Here is a 16410-nt window from a genome sequence, read left to right on the forward strand (position 1 = left end):
GGATGACGATTGCTTGTACCGTGTCTGAGCTTGGGCCACTCAGCTGTCCTCACAGAGCCTCCTTCTGAAGCCATATCGGTTGAATATCCTCCTGTCTTCTCTCACGGTCTCTTGCACATGACCTGGGAGTCAGTTTGCCTGCACCCACAGTGGGCTCTGCAGTACATCTGGCTGCTGCGAGAGCTCACTTACACCAACAAGCTGAGCATGGTAGCCCCAAGGCCCTGGTCCAGTGGAGGAGCCAAGATCTGATGACCTCCAAGACCCTCTCAAGCCCTGAAGTTCTATATTTAATTGAGGCTGGCATGTCCTGTTACACCTATTTTCACAGATGAGTGAACTGACTCAGAGAACGTCAGTGGCGGCAGCAAGGTCATGCAGCTCACACTGCTGGTTAAGAGTTTCTTTCAAGTGTAACAGGAAAATGTACGACATTTATTGGTTTTACTTTTGATAATACTGGCTCATATAGAGTTACCAGCTAGGGCTCTGTTAAGATCAAGACTTTTTTTTTTTTTTTTTAATAGCTTTGCTGGCTAAGTTTCAGTTTCATTTCATTTTCCTCCTATCACTTAAGTTTCAGTTCTGTTTCTCAGGATATTCTTTTTCCCTTTTTACTAGTATTATCTAATTCTGTTTGTTAGAATTGTTCCTTAGTGCCCTTTAACCTGATTAAAATGAACAGTTATTCTAAGGCAGATATTCCCAAGCAGGAATTTTAAACAGAGGTAAAGCTTAGTACCTTGCCAATTTATTCCAGCATTGGCAAAATGTATCTGCTTTAGTAGAGCATAAATTTGTCCAATCGCTGCCTAAGTACCTATGTGTTCGTGGCTTGATTTACCTTATCTGTAATTCCTGGATGTTAAAAGGACACCAAAAATCTCTGACACCCTGATTAGCCTACCTTGAAGGACCCAAGCCCAGGATTTTTGCCTTTGCCTAGAAAAAGGACTGATTCAGAACTTCCTGAGCTAACTAGTATTCTGGCCATAAAGTGGAGGAAAGGAATCTATAATCCCATTTTCGTCTTTTCATTCATAGCTTATTCTCAGTTCTGCAAAAATCCAAACTGCCCCTGGGCTCATGGGACAACATAAACTAGAAAGTTTGTGGGAAAGATTTAAACTAGCCACCAAGTGGTTAGACACTCGCCAGACCTGACGGCACTTGGTGGGTTGGGGGGCAGGGGCAGGGGTGGGGAAGATCCAACAATTTGGACAATCACATACTTCAGACACGAAATCACGAAAATGTTTAAACTCTAAAAAATGTCTACTTGAAATTTAAATCCTTGATGCCTCCTCCATATTTGAAATATTCTTTTTTATTCAGAAATTATGCCCAATTTTGATGATTTGGAAAACAGAAAAAAAAGTAGAAAGAAAAAGAAAAAACTCTAAATGGCAATCCAGTCACCAAAACTCATCTTAGCATTTTGGTATATTCCCTCTCATTTCTTCTTTCTACTCATATTTTTGTGTATCATTTTGACCATGTCATATATACAATTTTATATGCTGATTGTTTCCACTTATCATATCTCCCTGTGTTGATACAAATTTTACCAACTATATTTTTACTAGATACATATTCTCTCATACATATATAAAAAATATAATATATAACTATATATAATAAATTATAAATTTATATTATATATTTAAATTTAAATTATACATGTTATATATGATAAAACATGTATTATATAATTTTATATATGTATGATAGAATATTACATATCTAGTAAAAATGTAGTTAGTAAAATTTGTATCAACACAGGGAAATATAAGTGGAAACAATCAGCATATAAAATATTGTGTGTGTATGTATATATATATATATATATATAAAATGTATTTGCTCATTCACTTTTTTGGGAACAACCATATTACTGATATCCTATTATAAACATGTTTGCATACAAAGCTTTTTAAATTTTTTTTTCTGCTTTAGGATTGTTTCCTTAAGTTAAACTCCCCAAAATAGGTGCACTAAAAGGTATGAAAAGTTTTAAGATTCTTGATACATATTGTCGGGTTACTTTACAAAATAGTTGTAAAGTTTACTTTCTAAAAAGGCTGTTTAATGTAAACATTTCTGGTAAAATCACTACTTAAAGTTGTGTGAAGCCAATACTCTGTTAAAAGCAGCCTGTCACACATCGAATTTGTACCAAAAAAAGTCCTTTATTTTACTAATGGCTCTGCAAGGTTTATAGCAGTTCCCCAATATGACCATATTTGGACTTTAAAACCAAGCTTTAATCAGTAATTTATTTGACACAGAGGCATAAAGAGAAGTAGATATATATAATGTGGTCCATATCCCATAGAATAGACAAGAATTCCACATAGAAAGAGTTGCTGGGGAAATCTGGTTGCTGAACTAGGTGGTAAGTGCTACAATAGTTCAGAGGGAGATGGCACCTGTATGGACTGAAATGGTTGGGGAAGACAGGTTATTGTCTTCTGGAAGTGGTGGAACCTGACAATGAAGAATGGTGGGCCTTAGACACACAGAAGAGCTGAGAAGAGCCTTCTAGACCAGGAGAACAGCATTCACAAGGATGTTTATCATAGCGTTGGAAAATGAGGAGACTGGGCTAAAATTTTCAAGTGTTATAGACTATATTTGTACCCTAAATTCTGATGTGATGAGCATCACTTGAGGCTAGGAGTTGAGGCCAGCCTGGGCAACATAGAGAGACCCCCATCTCTAGAAAATAATAAAATAAATAATACATTCCAATGTGCCATTTCCTGATTTGCATTCAAATAAGTCAGTTCTAGGCCAGGAGTGATGGCTCATACCTGTAATCCCAGCACTTTGGGAGGCCAAGGTGGCCAGGAGTTTGACACCAGCCCGGCCAACACGGTGAAACCCCGTATCTACTAAGAATACAAACATTAGTTGGGCATGGAGGCACGTACCTGTAATCCCAGCTACTTGGGAGGCTGGGGCAGGAGAATTGCTTGAACCAGTGAGCCAAGATCGTGCCACTGCACTCCAGCCTGGGCAACAGAGCAAGGCCCTGTCTCAAAAGAAAAAAAAAAAAGAACTATTTGTGTCTTGCATACCTAAGTATATTTAAAGAAAATTTACAAATATAATCATCATATAAATTCAGCTTTTTCTTGAACCCTTACTATGTAGAAGTCACCCTGCTAAATTTTATAAGGAATACAAGAAACAATAAGAAGGATGTACCCCCAAGTAAATCACAATTTAACTGAGAAAATATGATACACTTATGCATCTCTGCACGATGGGAATATGTTCTGAGAAATGCATCATTAAGTGACTTCACTGTTGTGCAAACATCATAGAGTATACTTATACAAACCTAGGTAATATAGCCTGTACACAGTAACAGTATATGTTACTGTACTGAATACTGTAGGCTACTGTAACACAATGGTAAGTATTTGTGTATATAAATATATCTAAACAGAGACAAAGTATTATAATATTATGGGACCACCATCAGGTATGCAGTGGTCGTTAACTGAAACATTGTTATACAGTGCATGACTGCATAGAAACACATATCTACCAGTGCAAACTTATTTGTCACAACTTTTACATAGCTTCTATTACCTAATCAGTGTTTTACAAAGAGTGGGCACTCAATATTTATTTGCGAAATAAATGAAGGAAGGAGGAAAAGACCATTTCCAGGTGGAAGAGCCAGGGAAGTCCTGGAACCAGCCGTGATTCAAGCTGGGTTCTCAAGCGTGGTTAAGATTTAAAAGAATTGGGAAGAGATGAGAAACACTGCAGACAAGAAATGCAACAGAAACGTAAAGTATCTATTCTTGGCAAGTGAGATAAACATGTTCTCTGATTGCTAAAAATTAACTTTCCAAAATAGATAAATGTGTTATAACCAGGCACATAGCATAAAATAGCATACACATAGCATAACATGAGCCTACACACACACACAAAGCAAAAAGTTAACAGTGCCCTCCACCAAGAGATAATTTTAGGACAAGAGAAAAAATATATTCTAAAAGATAGCATTGAAAAGTAAAAAATTATATTCCAAAGAAAAAAATAAACAGAAACAAAGATGTAAAAGATTTTCCCCAATCTTAATGCTTTAAACTAGAATAGTAAGGGATGGAAAATATACTATTTCCTGAAATTTCTAAGAGATTTTAGTGATTGGGATCAATAGTAGCAAAACATTGGTGGATGCCAATTCTCTCCTGTGTAAAAGATATGTAAGTTCAGTTCTGAGTGATTGCACAAGGGTAAAGGTATTGCAAACATTCACAGATCACTCACTCTGCACATAATACCTTTGCCCCAAATAACCGTCTGCACCTTTTATACAGTAAAAGAATTACAGCCATTCTTTTAGTAACTAGTCCCTAAAACATAAAGGCTTTCTTTCCTCTTTCAAGAATTCTAAACCATGAGACATGTACTATACATGTTGAACACATATAAAGAGATGAGAACACATGTAAAGATGCAGAACACATGTAGAGTTTTTGTTATCATTTTTTCTTTCTTCAAAGCATTTGTATTTTTTGAACGAAAGAGGGCCCAATCATTACTTAATCCAAATCCTAAAACCTGTAGGTAGATATACAATAACTAAGGCATAAAGAGGAGCAGATCTATTCACTGATTGAGAGTAGAGAAAAAAAGAGACAGGGACAGTGTTTACCATGAGTTGTGGTAAATGAATCTATATATTCTATTACAAGTTTTCTACATTTTGCATAAAGTGGAAACAACATTAAAGTTACTGTGAAAAGTTAAGAATGTGTATTGCATCCCTATAGAAACCAGTTACAAAAAATACGGAAGGATTGCCAGAACGCCTGAGGAAGAAGCATGGCAAATCCTTTCCCCAAAAAGCAATGATAAAATTTGACAAAATTATCAAAAACAACCATTTCAGTACACTGTAAATTGACCAAAGTCATACAACAACTTGAAAGGAAATTATTAAAAAAAAAAATCACTAAACTTTCGTAAGCTCAGTGGAGGTCTGTGGTGTTTTACCCCGGGGCTGTTCCTATCCACTCTTTTCCCATAGCTTCATAGTGTGGTAGTTCTACCAGGGCAGAGCAGGTCATGAGAGGTAGCTGACAGAAGGGGCTGAGTTCATTTGGACCAGAGCTTGAAAAAAACCTATGCCCAGGAGCATTGTCAAAAACAATAGGGATCTCAGTGGTAAACAATCAGGGAAGTCCAGTATTGCAGCTAGCCTGAGGTCGCAACACTGTTTGGGGTAAACAACATACCAGCAGACCAACCAGAAATTTAACAGTGTGATCTGGGGACTGAGACAGCCACAGTAGGCACTGATAAGCTCTCACATATCCCTGGGGGTCTGGAAGACTGCCTGCATATGCATAATTGTGCATATGCTCAGGAGAGGCCAGAGATGGCTTTAGCTAGCTATGTAGCTGACTGAATACGAAGCTTTATGACACAGATACTAAAATCAGCGTAGACTTGGCCCGGCATGGTGGCTCATGCCTGTAATTCCAGCATTTTGGGAGGCCAAGGCAGGAGGATCATTTGAGGTCAGGAGCTTGAGACTAGCCTGGCCAACATGGTGACACCCCATTTCTACTAAAAATACAAAAAAAAAAAAATAGCTCAGTCATGGTGGCATGCACCGGGAATCCCAGCTACTCAGAAACCTGAGGCAGGAGGATCACTTGAATCTGGGAGGTGAAGGTTGCAGTGAGCCGAGACCATGCCACTGCACTTCAGCCTGGATGACAGAGTGAGACTCTGTCTCAAAAAAAATAATAAAAAATAAATAAATAAAAGCAGGGTAGGCTTGTAAACTGCCTGTACACTGCATGTGATCTTCACCTAAACACAAATCTATCAGTTAAAAAGTAGAAGCTTTATTAGATCAAGGTGTGTAAGCACAACTTCTGACCACTCACTGGCTGACCAGTAAGCTATGATGGCCCAGCGTAACCCTTAGGAAATTAGGCATAAAGTGACAACAATGATAATGACAATAATAATAATAACGGAGCAGAAACATTAGCTGCTGCATGTTGTGAGGGAGCCAGATTCCACAAAATTAGTTCATGCAAATCGCTAAACAAACAAGCAAAACAGAAACCAGAACAACCTGCAGTTGAGGGGGACCAGAATTCAAACTTGGTATAGCATATTATCTAAAATGTTCAGTTTTCAACAATTCTGATATGCTATGAAACAGTAAGTATAACTCATACACAGTGGAAGGGGAGGATGGAAGCACTCAATAGAGATCATCTCTGAGGGGGGCCAGATGTTGGATTTACTAGACAAAGACGAAATATATTCAAATAACTAAAGAAAATAATCTTTAAATAATTAGATGAAAGGATGACAGCAATATTTCATCAAATAGAGAATACTGATGAAAAGAGAGAAATTATTAAAAAGAATCAAATGGAAATTCTGAAGTTGAAAAGTACAGTAATCGGAATGAAAAATTTATTAGAGGGGTTCAATAGGTTTGAGATAGCAGAAGAAGAATCTATGAACTTGGAAGTAGATTCAATCTGAAGAACAGAAGAAAAAGAATAACAAAATGAACAGAGCTTCACAGACCTGAAGGACACCATGTGTATAATGAGAGTACCAGAATGAGAAGAAAGGTGCAGAAAAAATATTTGAAGAAATAATGCCCCAAACTTCTCAATTTGATGAAAAACCTAATCTATACATTCAAGCAGCTCAACGAATTCCAAACAGAATAACCACTGACATATCATGGATAAGTCATAGCAAAATTGTTGAAAGCCAAAGATCAGGGCTGCCTTTGCCATCACTACTTTGAAACTCTTAATTTCTGAACAAAGGGACTTCACATTTTCATCTTCACTGGCTTCTGCCAAAGACAAAGAGAAAATCATGAAAGTATCAAGACAAAAATAACTCATTATATACAAGGGAACCCACAATTATGTTAACAACTGAATTTTCATCAGAGTGAAGGCCAGAAGACAGTAGGATGACATATTGTAAGAACTAAGGGAAAAAAGAAGAACCTGTCAACCTAGAATTCTATATTCAGCAAAGGTCTTCTTTGGAAATAAAGGCCAAATAAAGATATTCCAAAAAAGTAAACAAACAAACAAAAAAGACCGAGATAATGTGTTCCTATCTGACTTGCCTTACAAGAAATACTAAAGGAGTCCTTGAGGATGAAGGAAAATGACAGCAGATGATAACTCAAGTTCACATAAAGAAACAGGGCAGTCTCAAAGGTAGTTTATGTAAGTATTAAATATATGTAACAATAAAAGACAGTATAAATATCATTCTTTTTTCTTTTTTTTCTTTTTTTCTTTTTTTTTAAAAAATATAGATCTCATTATGTCACCCAGGCTGCAGTACAGTGGTGTGATCATAGCTCACTCGCAACCTCAAACTCCTGGGCTCAAGCCATCCTCCCACTTCAATCTCCCGAGTAGCTAGGCATGCACCACCCCACCTAGCTAACTTTTTAAAAAATTTCTGTAGAGACAGTGTCTCATCATGTCTCAAATTCCTGGCCTCAAGTGATCCTCCTCCTTTGGCTTCCCAAAGTGCTAGGATTAAGGGTGTGAATCATTGGGCCCAGACTGGTTTTTTCTTAATTGAAAATGCAACTATATGAAATAATTATAAAACTGTATTGTTGAGCTTATAAAATATAAAGATGTGACACAGATAACTATAATAACACAAAAAAGGAAGGAGAGAATGAAGCTATAGAACAAGGAAATGTTCCAAAGAGTAACTCCAATCTACAAGAAGAAATGAAGAGCAACAAAAATGGTAAATAGTTACAGATTTCAATATTTCACTCTCAATATTTGACAAAAACAACTAGACAGAAAAAGAACAGGGATATAGAAGACTAGAGCAACACTAGCAACCAACTTGATCTAACTGATACCTATAGAACACTCCACCCAACAACAGCAGAATTCTTTTTAAGCACATATGGAACATTCTACAGGACACGCCATAAGCTAGGCCATAAAGCAAGCCCAAATGAATTTTTAAAAACAGAGGACTGAAATATTACAAAGTTTATTTTCTGACCACAATGGAATTAAATGAGAAATCAACAACATAAGAAAATTTAGGGAATTTAAAAATATTTAGAAATTAAACAGCACAGTTCTAAATAAGCCAAGGAAAAAAGCACAAGGAAAATTGGAAAATATTTTTAATGGAACAGAGGAAAAAACTATCAAAATATATGGGATGCAGCTAAACCAGGATATATAGGAAAAATGTGTACCTTTAATCACACCTTCAACAGAAAAGAATAATCTCAAATCGATAATGTAAACTTCCACCTTAATAAGCCAGAAAAAAGTAGCCAAACTCAAAGCAATCAGAAAGAAGGAAATCATAAAGATCAGAGAGGAAATCAATGAAATAGGAAACAGAAAAGCAACAAGAAAAATCAATTAAATTAAAAGTTGATTCTTTGAAAAGATCAAAATATTGGCAAAACTTTATCTAGGCTGATGAAGAAAAAACTGAGAAGACAAAAATTACCAAAAATAATGAAAGAGGAGACATCACCATTGACCTTATAGAAACAAAGAGAGTTGTAAGAGAATACTAGGAAGAACTTTATGCTAACTAACTAGACAACTTAGATGAAATGGACAAATTCCTAGAAATATAAAAGTTGCCAATACTGATTCAACAAGAATATAAATTCTGAATAGACCTATACCAAGTAAAGAAGTTGAATTTGTAATTTTAAGTCTTCCCACATGAAAAGAATCCCAGGTTCAGTTGTTTTCACTGGAGGATTCTATAAATCATTTAAATAATACTTAATACCATCCTTAATAAACTCATAAAACAGAGATGGAAGGGATATTTCCCAACTCATACTATGAGACCAGTAATAACCTGATACTAAAACCAAAGACATCAAAAGAAAATTGCAGACCAATGTTCCTCATGAGGTTAGATGCAAAAATTCTCAGCAAAATGTTAGCAAACTGAATCTGGCAATATACAAAAAAAAATACTATATTATTACCAGGTGGAACTTATCCCACGAATGTAAGGTTGGTTTAACATCTGAATTATCAGTTAGCATAACACACCATATAATAAAGCACAGAGCCAGAAAAAGCATCATCTCAACATCTCAAAAGACCCAGAAAAAGCACTGCACAAAATCCAATACCCATTCATGATTAAAAAAAAAACAGCAAGATGTTTGAGACTTATGATGAAAACTTTAAAAGTTGTAAATGTTGATGGAACATTTGAAATACAAATATTGCATTCAAGAAAAATAAACTTTGACCCGAGGATTAATAGCAAAATAAATATTTGTGAATATTTCAAGTATAGTCAGACTATAAAACTAGTGTTCTGATATGTGGATAAGCTCTGAGATTAATGTGGTAAGAGTGTGGTTTAATTTGCTTAGAATGTATCCACCTAACTCCATTATAACCAGTTGAAAAAATGAAAAAGAATACACATATATTTCTACATTATAAACAAATTGGTTTTTAGTTGAATGGTTTTAAATGAACTAAAGAAATTCACCATTTATTTGATGATAATTTAAACATCATTTTTGTTTTAAAAGTACATTTTTTAAAAAGCAATCAGCTGTTTATGGGATTTAAGTAAGAGTCTCTAATATGTATTTACTTCTTTACATAAGGTTTGTAGCCAGCCCTCTAAGGTTGATAAGTAATATTTAAAATTGTAGAGTCTTGCTTTGTCGCCCAGGCTGCAGTGCAGTGGCGTGATCTCAGCTCACTGCAACCTCCGCCTCCGTGGGTTAAAGTGATTCTCATGCCTTAGCCTCCCAAGTGGCTGGGACTACAGGCATGTGCCACCATGCCCGGCTAATTTTTGTATTTTTAGTAGAGACGGGGTTTCGCTATGTTGGCCAGGCTGGTCTTGGACTTCTGGCCTCAAGTGATCCATCTGTCTCGGCCTCCCAAACTGCTGGGATTATAGGTGTGAGTCATTGCACCCTGCCTAGAATTTTTTTTCTATAATTCCTCCAAGCTTTTTTTTTTTTTTTTTTTAATAAGGAAGAACAGTATCCTTGAAATGGTATTGTTTGGGATCTAAGTAGTTATTTAAGTTTAAACAATGTACAAATTAAAATGATGTCAAAATACAAGAACAATGGGCTGTTTAAGTCATCATACATAGGCAATCTTGTTTATTCCAAATTGATAAAATTCGGGTGGGGGGGTGACCCCTCTGACTAAATTTCCAAGGGACTGATACATCAGAATGTCAATGGTTTGATTTACCAAGTGGAACATCTTCTTCCTGCAAGTGGGTTATATATCTCTATTCCCCTAGAATATTCTGTTTCCCAGCATTAAGACACTGGGAAAGTGAGTTGCTAATCAAAAGGTTATTTGGCCCTGAATCACAATCACAGAAAGAAAGTTTGATGATCTTAGATATTTTTCCTGAGGGTAAGGGAAAAGCCCAAAGAGGCTAACTCTTCTCCAGGACAGAGTAGGTCTTTCTGGTGATAAAAGGCCACATCCACCAGATACAGTAGCTGCTAACATTGAAAAGTGCTGCATCAACCTTAGCAAATGTGTATACTGTCAATTGCCCCTACTTTAGATTCCAAGCATTGCCCCTACTTTAGATTCCAAGCATTCATTAAATAAGAGAATTCACTTAGAAGGAACTCCACTGTGATTTCACATCATTCAGTTTCAGTGTGATTGCTTTGCAGCCTTTTTTTAGGAGCATTTCTCTCTGAGGATGACCTTGCTTGGACTTGACTGTCTCAGGTTTCCTTCAGAACATACTGTCGCACTAACTCTTGGGACACTGTCTAACTCTGCAAGCTATTCCAAGTTGATTGTAACCAGTTTCACTCTCTAATTTTTTGAAATATCAATATATGGAGGTGACACATTCAGAAAACCAGTTCTCCATTAAGCTTTTAAGTTCCCTTCATAAATCTTATTATTCTATTTTAGGAATAGCACTCAAGGGACTTTGATTAATATTTTATCCCATTTACAAAACCAGTTAAACAACTTTAAATGTTAAACAGTGTTCATATAATATAGTTTTTTTTTTTTTTAATTCACGCTGTGGATGTTTTGTGATCATTTCGCTACTTTTACTTTTTCTGCTTTTATAAAAATCACACCTACAGAAATGTAAAACAGTACAATGTTCACACATACACCCTTCACCTAGATTTGCCCATTGTCAACATTTTGCCACATTTGCTTTATTTCTCTATAAAATTTTTTTTCTGAGCCATTTGAAAATAAGATGTAGATACCATGACATTTCATCCTTAAGTGTTTCAGCATGTATTTATGGGAAACAAAGACATTTTCCTAGATAACCACAAAGTAATCATCTCATCTAAGAAAGTTAACATTGATACAATAACAGTGTGTAATAAGAAATCCATATTAAATTTTACTTAATTTACCTAATTATTCCCAAAACGTCTTTTAGAGGTTTTTTTTCTTTTTAAATCTGGGATCTAATCACAGATTATGAATTACATTTGGTAGTCATGTCTCAAAAATCAGTCTTCTGCTTGTGCTCGCTTTCATGACTTTTTTTTTTTCAAATGAGACAGGGTCTTGCTCAGTTGCCTACACTGAAATGCAAGTGGCACAACCCCAGGCTCAAGCAATCATCCCAGCTCAGCCTCCTGAGTAGCTGGGACCACGTGCATGTGCCACCCCACCCAGCTAATTATTTTATTTTTTGTAGAGTCAGGGTCTTGCTGCTCAGGCTGGTCTCAAACTCCTGGGCTCAAGCCATCCTCCCCGCTTGGCCTCCCAAAGTGCTGGGATTACAGGTGTGAGTCATTATGCCTGGCCATGACTTTTTTTTTTTTTTTCTTTTGAGACTGTTTCGCTCTTGTTGCCCAGGCTGGAGTGCAATGGAGCAATCTTGGCTCACTGCAACCTCCACCTCCCGCGTTCAAGTGATCCTCCTGCTTCGGCCTCCTGAGTAACTGGGACTACAGGCACCCACCACCATGCCTGGCTAATTTTGTGTATTTTTAGTAGAGATGGGGTTTCACCATGTTGGCCAGGCTAGTCTCGAACTCCTGACCTCAGGTGATCCACCCAACTCAGCCTCCCAAAATGCTGGGATTACAGGTGTGAGCCACCATGCCTGACTGACATTAATATTTTTGAAGATTCAGACCAGTTGTCTAATAAAATGTTCCACAGTCCAGATTTGTCTTACTTCCCCATGATTAGATTCAGCATAAACATTTTGGCAAGAATATTACAAGCAGTGTGCACGTCCAGTGGCATCCAGGACATGGGGAAGAACATATTAAATTGTCCCATTATTGTGACCACATGGGTGGGGCCGTATTCATCAGATTTATCCGTGTAAAAGTACCTCTTCTCCTTTTTAAATAAGGTGGTACTTTGAGAATACGTGTTTCATTTCTTAACTTCCCACTCAATGGTGAAAATGCCTTAATCAATTATTACATTTGGTGGTAGCAAAGTGGTACTTTTCTCATTCTCTCTTTCTGCATTTTTTTAGCTGGCATTTCTATAAAGATGCTGTTGTTTTTTTTCTCTGCACCCTCCCCAACCTCTTTTTCTTTGATAATCCCTATGGAGTTCGATTCTCTTTCTATTCAATGGTACCATCTTATCTTTTTGATACTCAAATTTTGCCAGATTTGGCCAATGAGAGCCCCTCCAAATTACCTCGTGTGTCCTTTGTCATGTACGAATCATTCCGAACCAATTGCAAAAGTACAGGATTTCCTAATTGTTTTACTGATCAAGATTTAGCCTATCCATGGCTCCAGCAAAGGTATCCTTCAAGCCACACAGGGTCTTTGGGAGAAGGCTAGATACCTGAACAAAATCAGGCTTCTCTTTTATGAAAGCTAAAGGGTAAGAGCCGGTGGGTTTAGGCTGGGTTGATAGTCAACAGCTCAGCAAATTTGATGTGATCATGTATTTTAAGAAACATGAATCAGCAAATACCAATCCCAAGAACACTGCTGGAGCATTGGTTATTTTCCTATCTAGCAAGCCAGTCTTCAGGAACTTCCATCTCTCCATGGGTCTCTAGAAGTCAATGTTGTTTTTTGAGGGGGACAGTCCTTGCCTTTTTAAACAGTTGAGCAGAAGATCTATTTGCAGGGGTCTCACAGAACCCCAGAGGCTTAGTTAAGGTCGTCTACCCTGGCAAGTACCTAACATCAGCCAGTTCATTTCTAAGAGATGAGATTTCATTATGTTGTCCAGACTGAAGTGCGGTGGCGCTCCACAGATGCAATCACAGAACACTGCAGCCTCGAACTCCTGGGCTCAAGCAATCCTCCTGCCGCAGCCTCCTGAGTAGCTGGAACTACAGGTACACACCACCATGCCCAGCTAGTTCTTTAATTTTTAACACAAGTAGCCTAAGGATTTTCCAAACCAAACCAGTTTAGAATCAAGTTTATTTCTGGACAGTCTCCAGAGACTGGTGGGTTTTATGGTTTTTCCAAAAATTACACAAATGTATGAGTGTGAGAACATGACAGCCTGGTCAGTCTAAATCCCTAAGAATCTTTCTGACAAATGGAACCACAACTCCAGGGAGACTGTGAATTCAATCCAAGGCTAGTCTTCCAGAAAATATGCCATATATCACAGTGCTGGGCATGGATTCCCAGGTTACCAATGGAAATACTTGTCACAGTAACAACACCAAGAATTTCTATCTCAAATCTGTCAGAGTATTTTTGTAAACCTTACAAAAACTTGTATTTTTAATTCTAATATGCAATTAATTTTTTCCTTAAGTTGTATATCAGCAGATAACTTACTGGTATTTTAGATCAGCTTTATAAGTATAATCTTTAAAGACAGTTTAATATTTAACACCTGTTTTAAAATAAATGCTGTATGTGATCTAACTAAACAAAAATTTATTTTTGAGGTACCTTATACCCATGGCAATTTAAATGGTCATACAGATTAAAGTACAATGATATCGGACATATGGTGGTGTCTCCCTGCATCCATATTTTTCTTTCCCCTCTCCAACAGCCCTGGGTTTCCTTGGAAGGGACCCATATGGTTCTGAAGAAGTTGATTCACTGCCTTGGCCCCAGTGACTGATCAAGAATGCCCATAGAACCTCAGCCAATTCAGCTGGAGTGAATCTCAGGGCTAGTCTGACAATGCTGAGACATGTTTTCTTTTCCCTGCTAGGTAGGAACAAGGTTCCAGGTGACCCAATGAGCTTCTGGCCTTTACTTTTGGTTACGGGAGCACTGTTCATTCATTCATTCATTTATTCAACAAATATGGATGAACATCTACTGTGTGCCAGATGAAAAAACACAACATTGAATAAAACATGGTCAGTGACTTCAAGATATTTATATTCTAATGGAGGAAACAGGGAGGTGTAAAGGGAGAGGGGTCTCACAAGGAACAAATTCTTGATATGAATCAGACTGCCTGTTTCAGGGTATCTGAAGTAGAAGTGGACGTACTTGGGCATCCTTTTTACAGTCGATATATTTTAGTGTATCAGGCTGCCCTGAACCACCCAATTATCTGTGGTTTTGGTGAAATGTCTTGCAGCAACCCAGCTGCAAAAAGGAGGGTTGCAAAGCCTCCTCCGTCACTAGTGCCTTCATCCAAGCCTTCACTTGGAATCAGTTTTCTGGTTACATATAAATACTTGGACAATAATACCAACTATATTACGGTATGGCATGGTATATGAATAATACCACCTTTCATTATTAAAAAGGCAAATAAAACAATATACTGAATGTGCACTAAACATCATCTAGGTACATCAGTGTAATATGGGAAGTTAAAAATATATATATCATCTGGGGACAAGAGACAATAATACTTTGTGTCCTGGTTTTTTTTACAAGATATATTTCTTTATAAAATATTTGGATACAAACCACACACTCACCACTATCACAATAATGTTATCTGGCCCACATGATTTGATTATGCAGAGAATATACAAAATATCAGAGAATCTAGAGCAGGTATTCTCAACAGGTAGGCTGGGTAAGAGGAATCCCTTTCTAGGGAGTCTTATTAGAATCATCAGGGTAGTTTTCCCAGCTTAACAACTCACATGTCACAGTGGGACTTCCATCTGGGCCCCTCCCTCAAAAGCACTAGCGTTTTTTCACTCTTACTGAATGTGTTCTCTCACTTATGATAACATGGAAAAAACATTGAAGCCTCCTTGTGAGCTGCAGTATGCAGAGACGGAGATAAACAACAAATTTTTTTGGTTACCAGCTGATGGATAACCAAAATCATTAAATCATGGTATATGTCACTTATGTGTATGAGCTTTGATCACTATATTGTTTAATGTTGGCCAAAGCTATGAACACCCAAGTAATCATTATTGATTACAAATTTGAATTCTGGTATAAAATGTATGCATCAACTATTGTGGCGAGTTCATATCAAATGGCTTCTTATCGCCAAGGAAAATGCCCCTTTGACTGGGTCACATATAAAACTCAATTTGCCAGCCTGGGCAACATGGTGAGACTCTGTCTCTACAAAAAAATACAAACAATTAGCCAAGTGTGGTGTCACGTGCCTGTGGTCCCAGCTACTTGAGAGGCTGAGGCAGGAGGATCTGCTTGAGCCTGTGCTCCAACCTGGGTGACAGAGCAAGACTGTGTCAATCGATCAATAAAACAAAAATCAACTCAGAGGTAAAGCATTTATTTGCTCACTAGATATCCAGATCTAGACAGGTGGCTCAATATGAACCTGCGAATATCTAGCAAGATTAATATTATTACTAGTTGCCTAAGTATTTCACCCTAAGCTTTAGAAAAGTGGGAACAGGAGATGAGATATGAGTAGAAGATCCCAGGGTGGTTGAGGGTGACAGCAAAAAAGGGCAATGACTGTTAATATAAGTTCTCATAATAAAGTTTTCTTGGTTGTAAATTACATCTAAATACTATAAAGAACTAGCAAATTACAAGAAAGAGTGACTTTTACATATTTTGCCAACCTCAAATGTGTTGAAAACAGTTCTCCCTCTCACCCTTTCATCCCTGAAACTGATTCAGGCTTCAGTTCACCCTTCTACTGAACTGTGAATGAGCCTCTTAGGACATAAACTTGTGAGGTGAAGAGCGTTCAGCATATGCTCTCCCAACAGATGTTCCAGCACCACCGCAAAGAGTTACAATGTGATTCTTATCTTTCTGCATACTCCTACTACATAGCTGTAGTAGGACTTCTAAATTTAAAGCCTTAAGATTTTTTTTAACCCACCTTTTAATTAACCCTCAAAAGATCCAGCTGCGTTTTAAAAATTTGGACCATGTTGCTTAAAAAAAAAAAAAAGTAACAGTGCGAGTGTAAACATCTTGGAAGCCTAAATCTGAAAAACGTAACAAAACTTTTT

General features: G+C 37.2%; 1 protein-coding gene across 1 annotated transcript in view; it reads right to left on the minus strand.

Moving 5' to 3' along the window:
- Positions 1-16410, minus strand: part of LOC129051654 (uncharacterized) — a 66264-nt gene that overhangs the window by 48543 nt on the left and 1311 nt on the right. The window contains exon 3 of the mRNA XM_054538150.2: positions 2934-3034. Coding sequence (XP_054394125.2) covers positions 2934-3034 — 101 coding nt within the window. The remainder of the gene's footprint in view (positions 1-2933; positions 3035-16410) is intronic.

The sequence above is a fragment of the Pongo abelii genome, chromosome 17 (assembly GCF_028885655.2).
Source record: "Pongo abelii isolate AG06213 chromosome 17, NHGRI_mPonAbe1-v2.0_pri, whole genome shotgun sequence".
Taxonomy (NCBI): Eukaryota; Metazoa; Chordata; class Mammalia; order Primates; family Hominidae; genus Pongo; species Pongo abelii.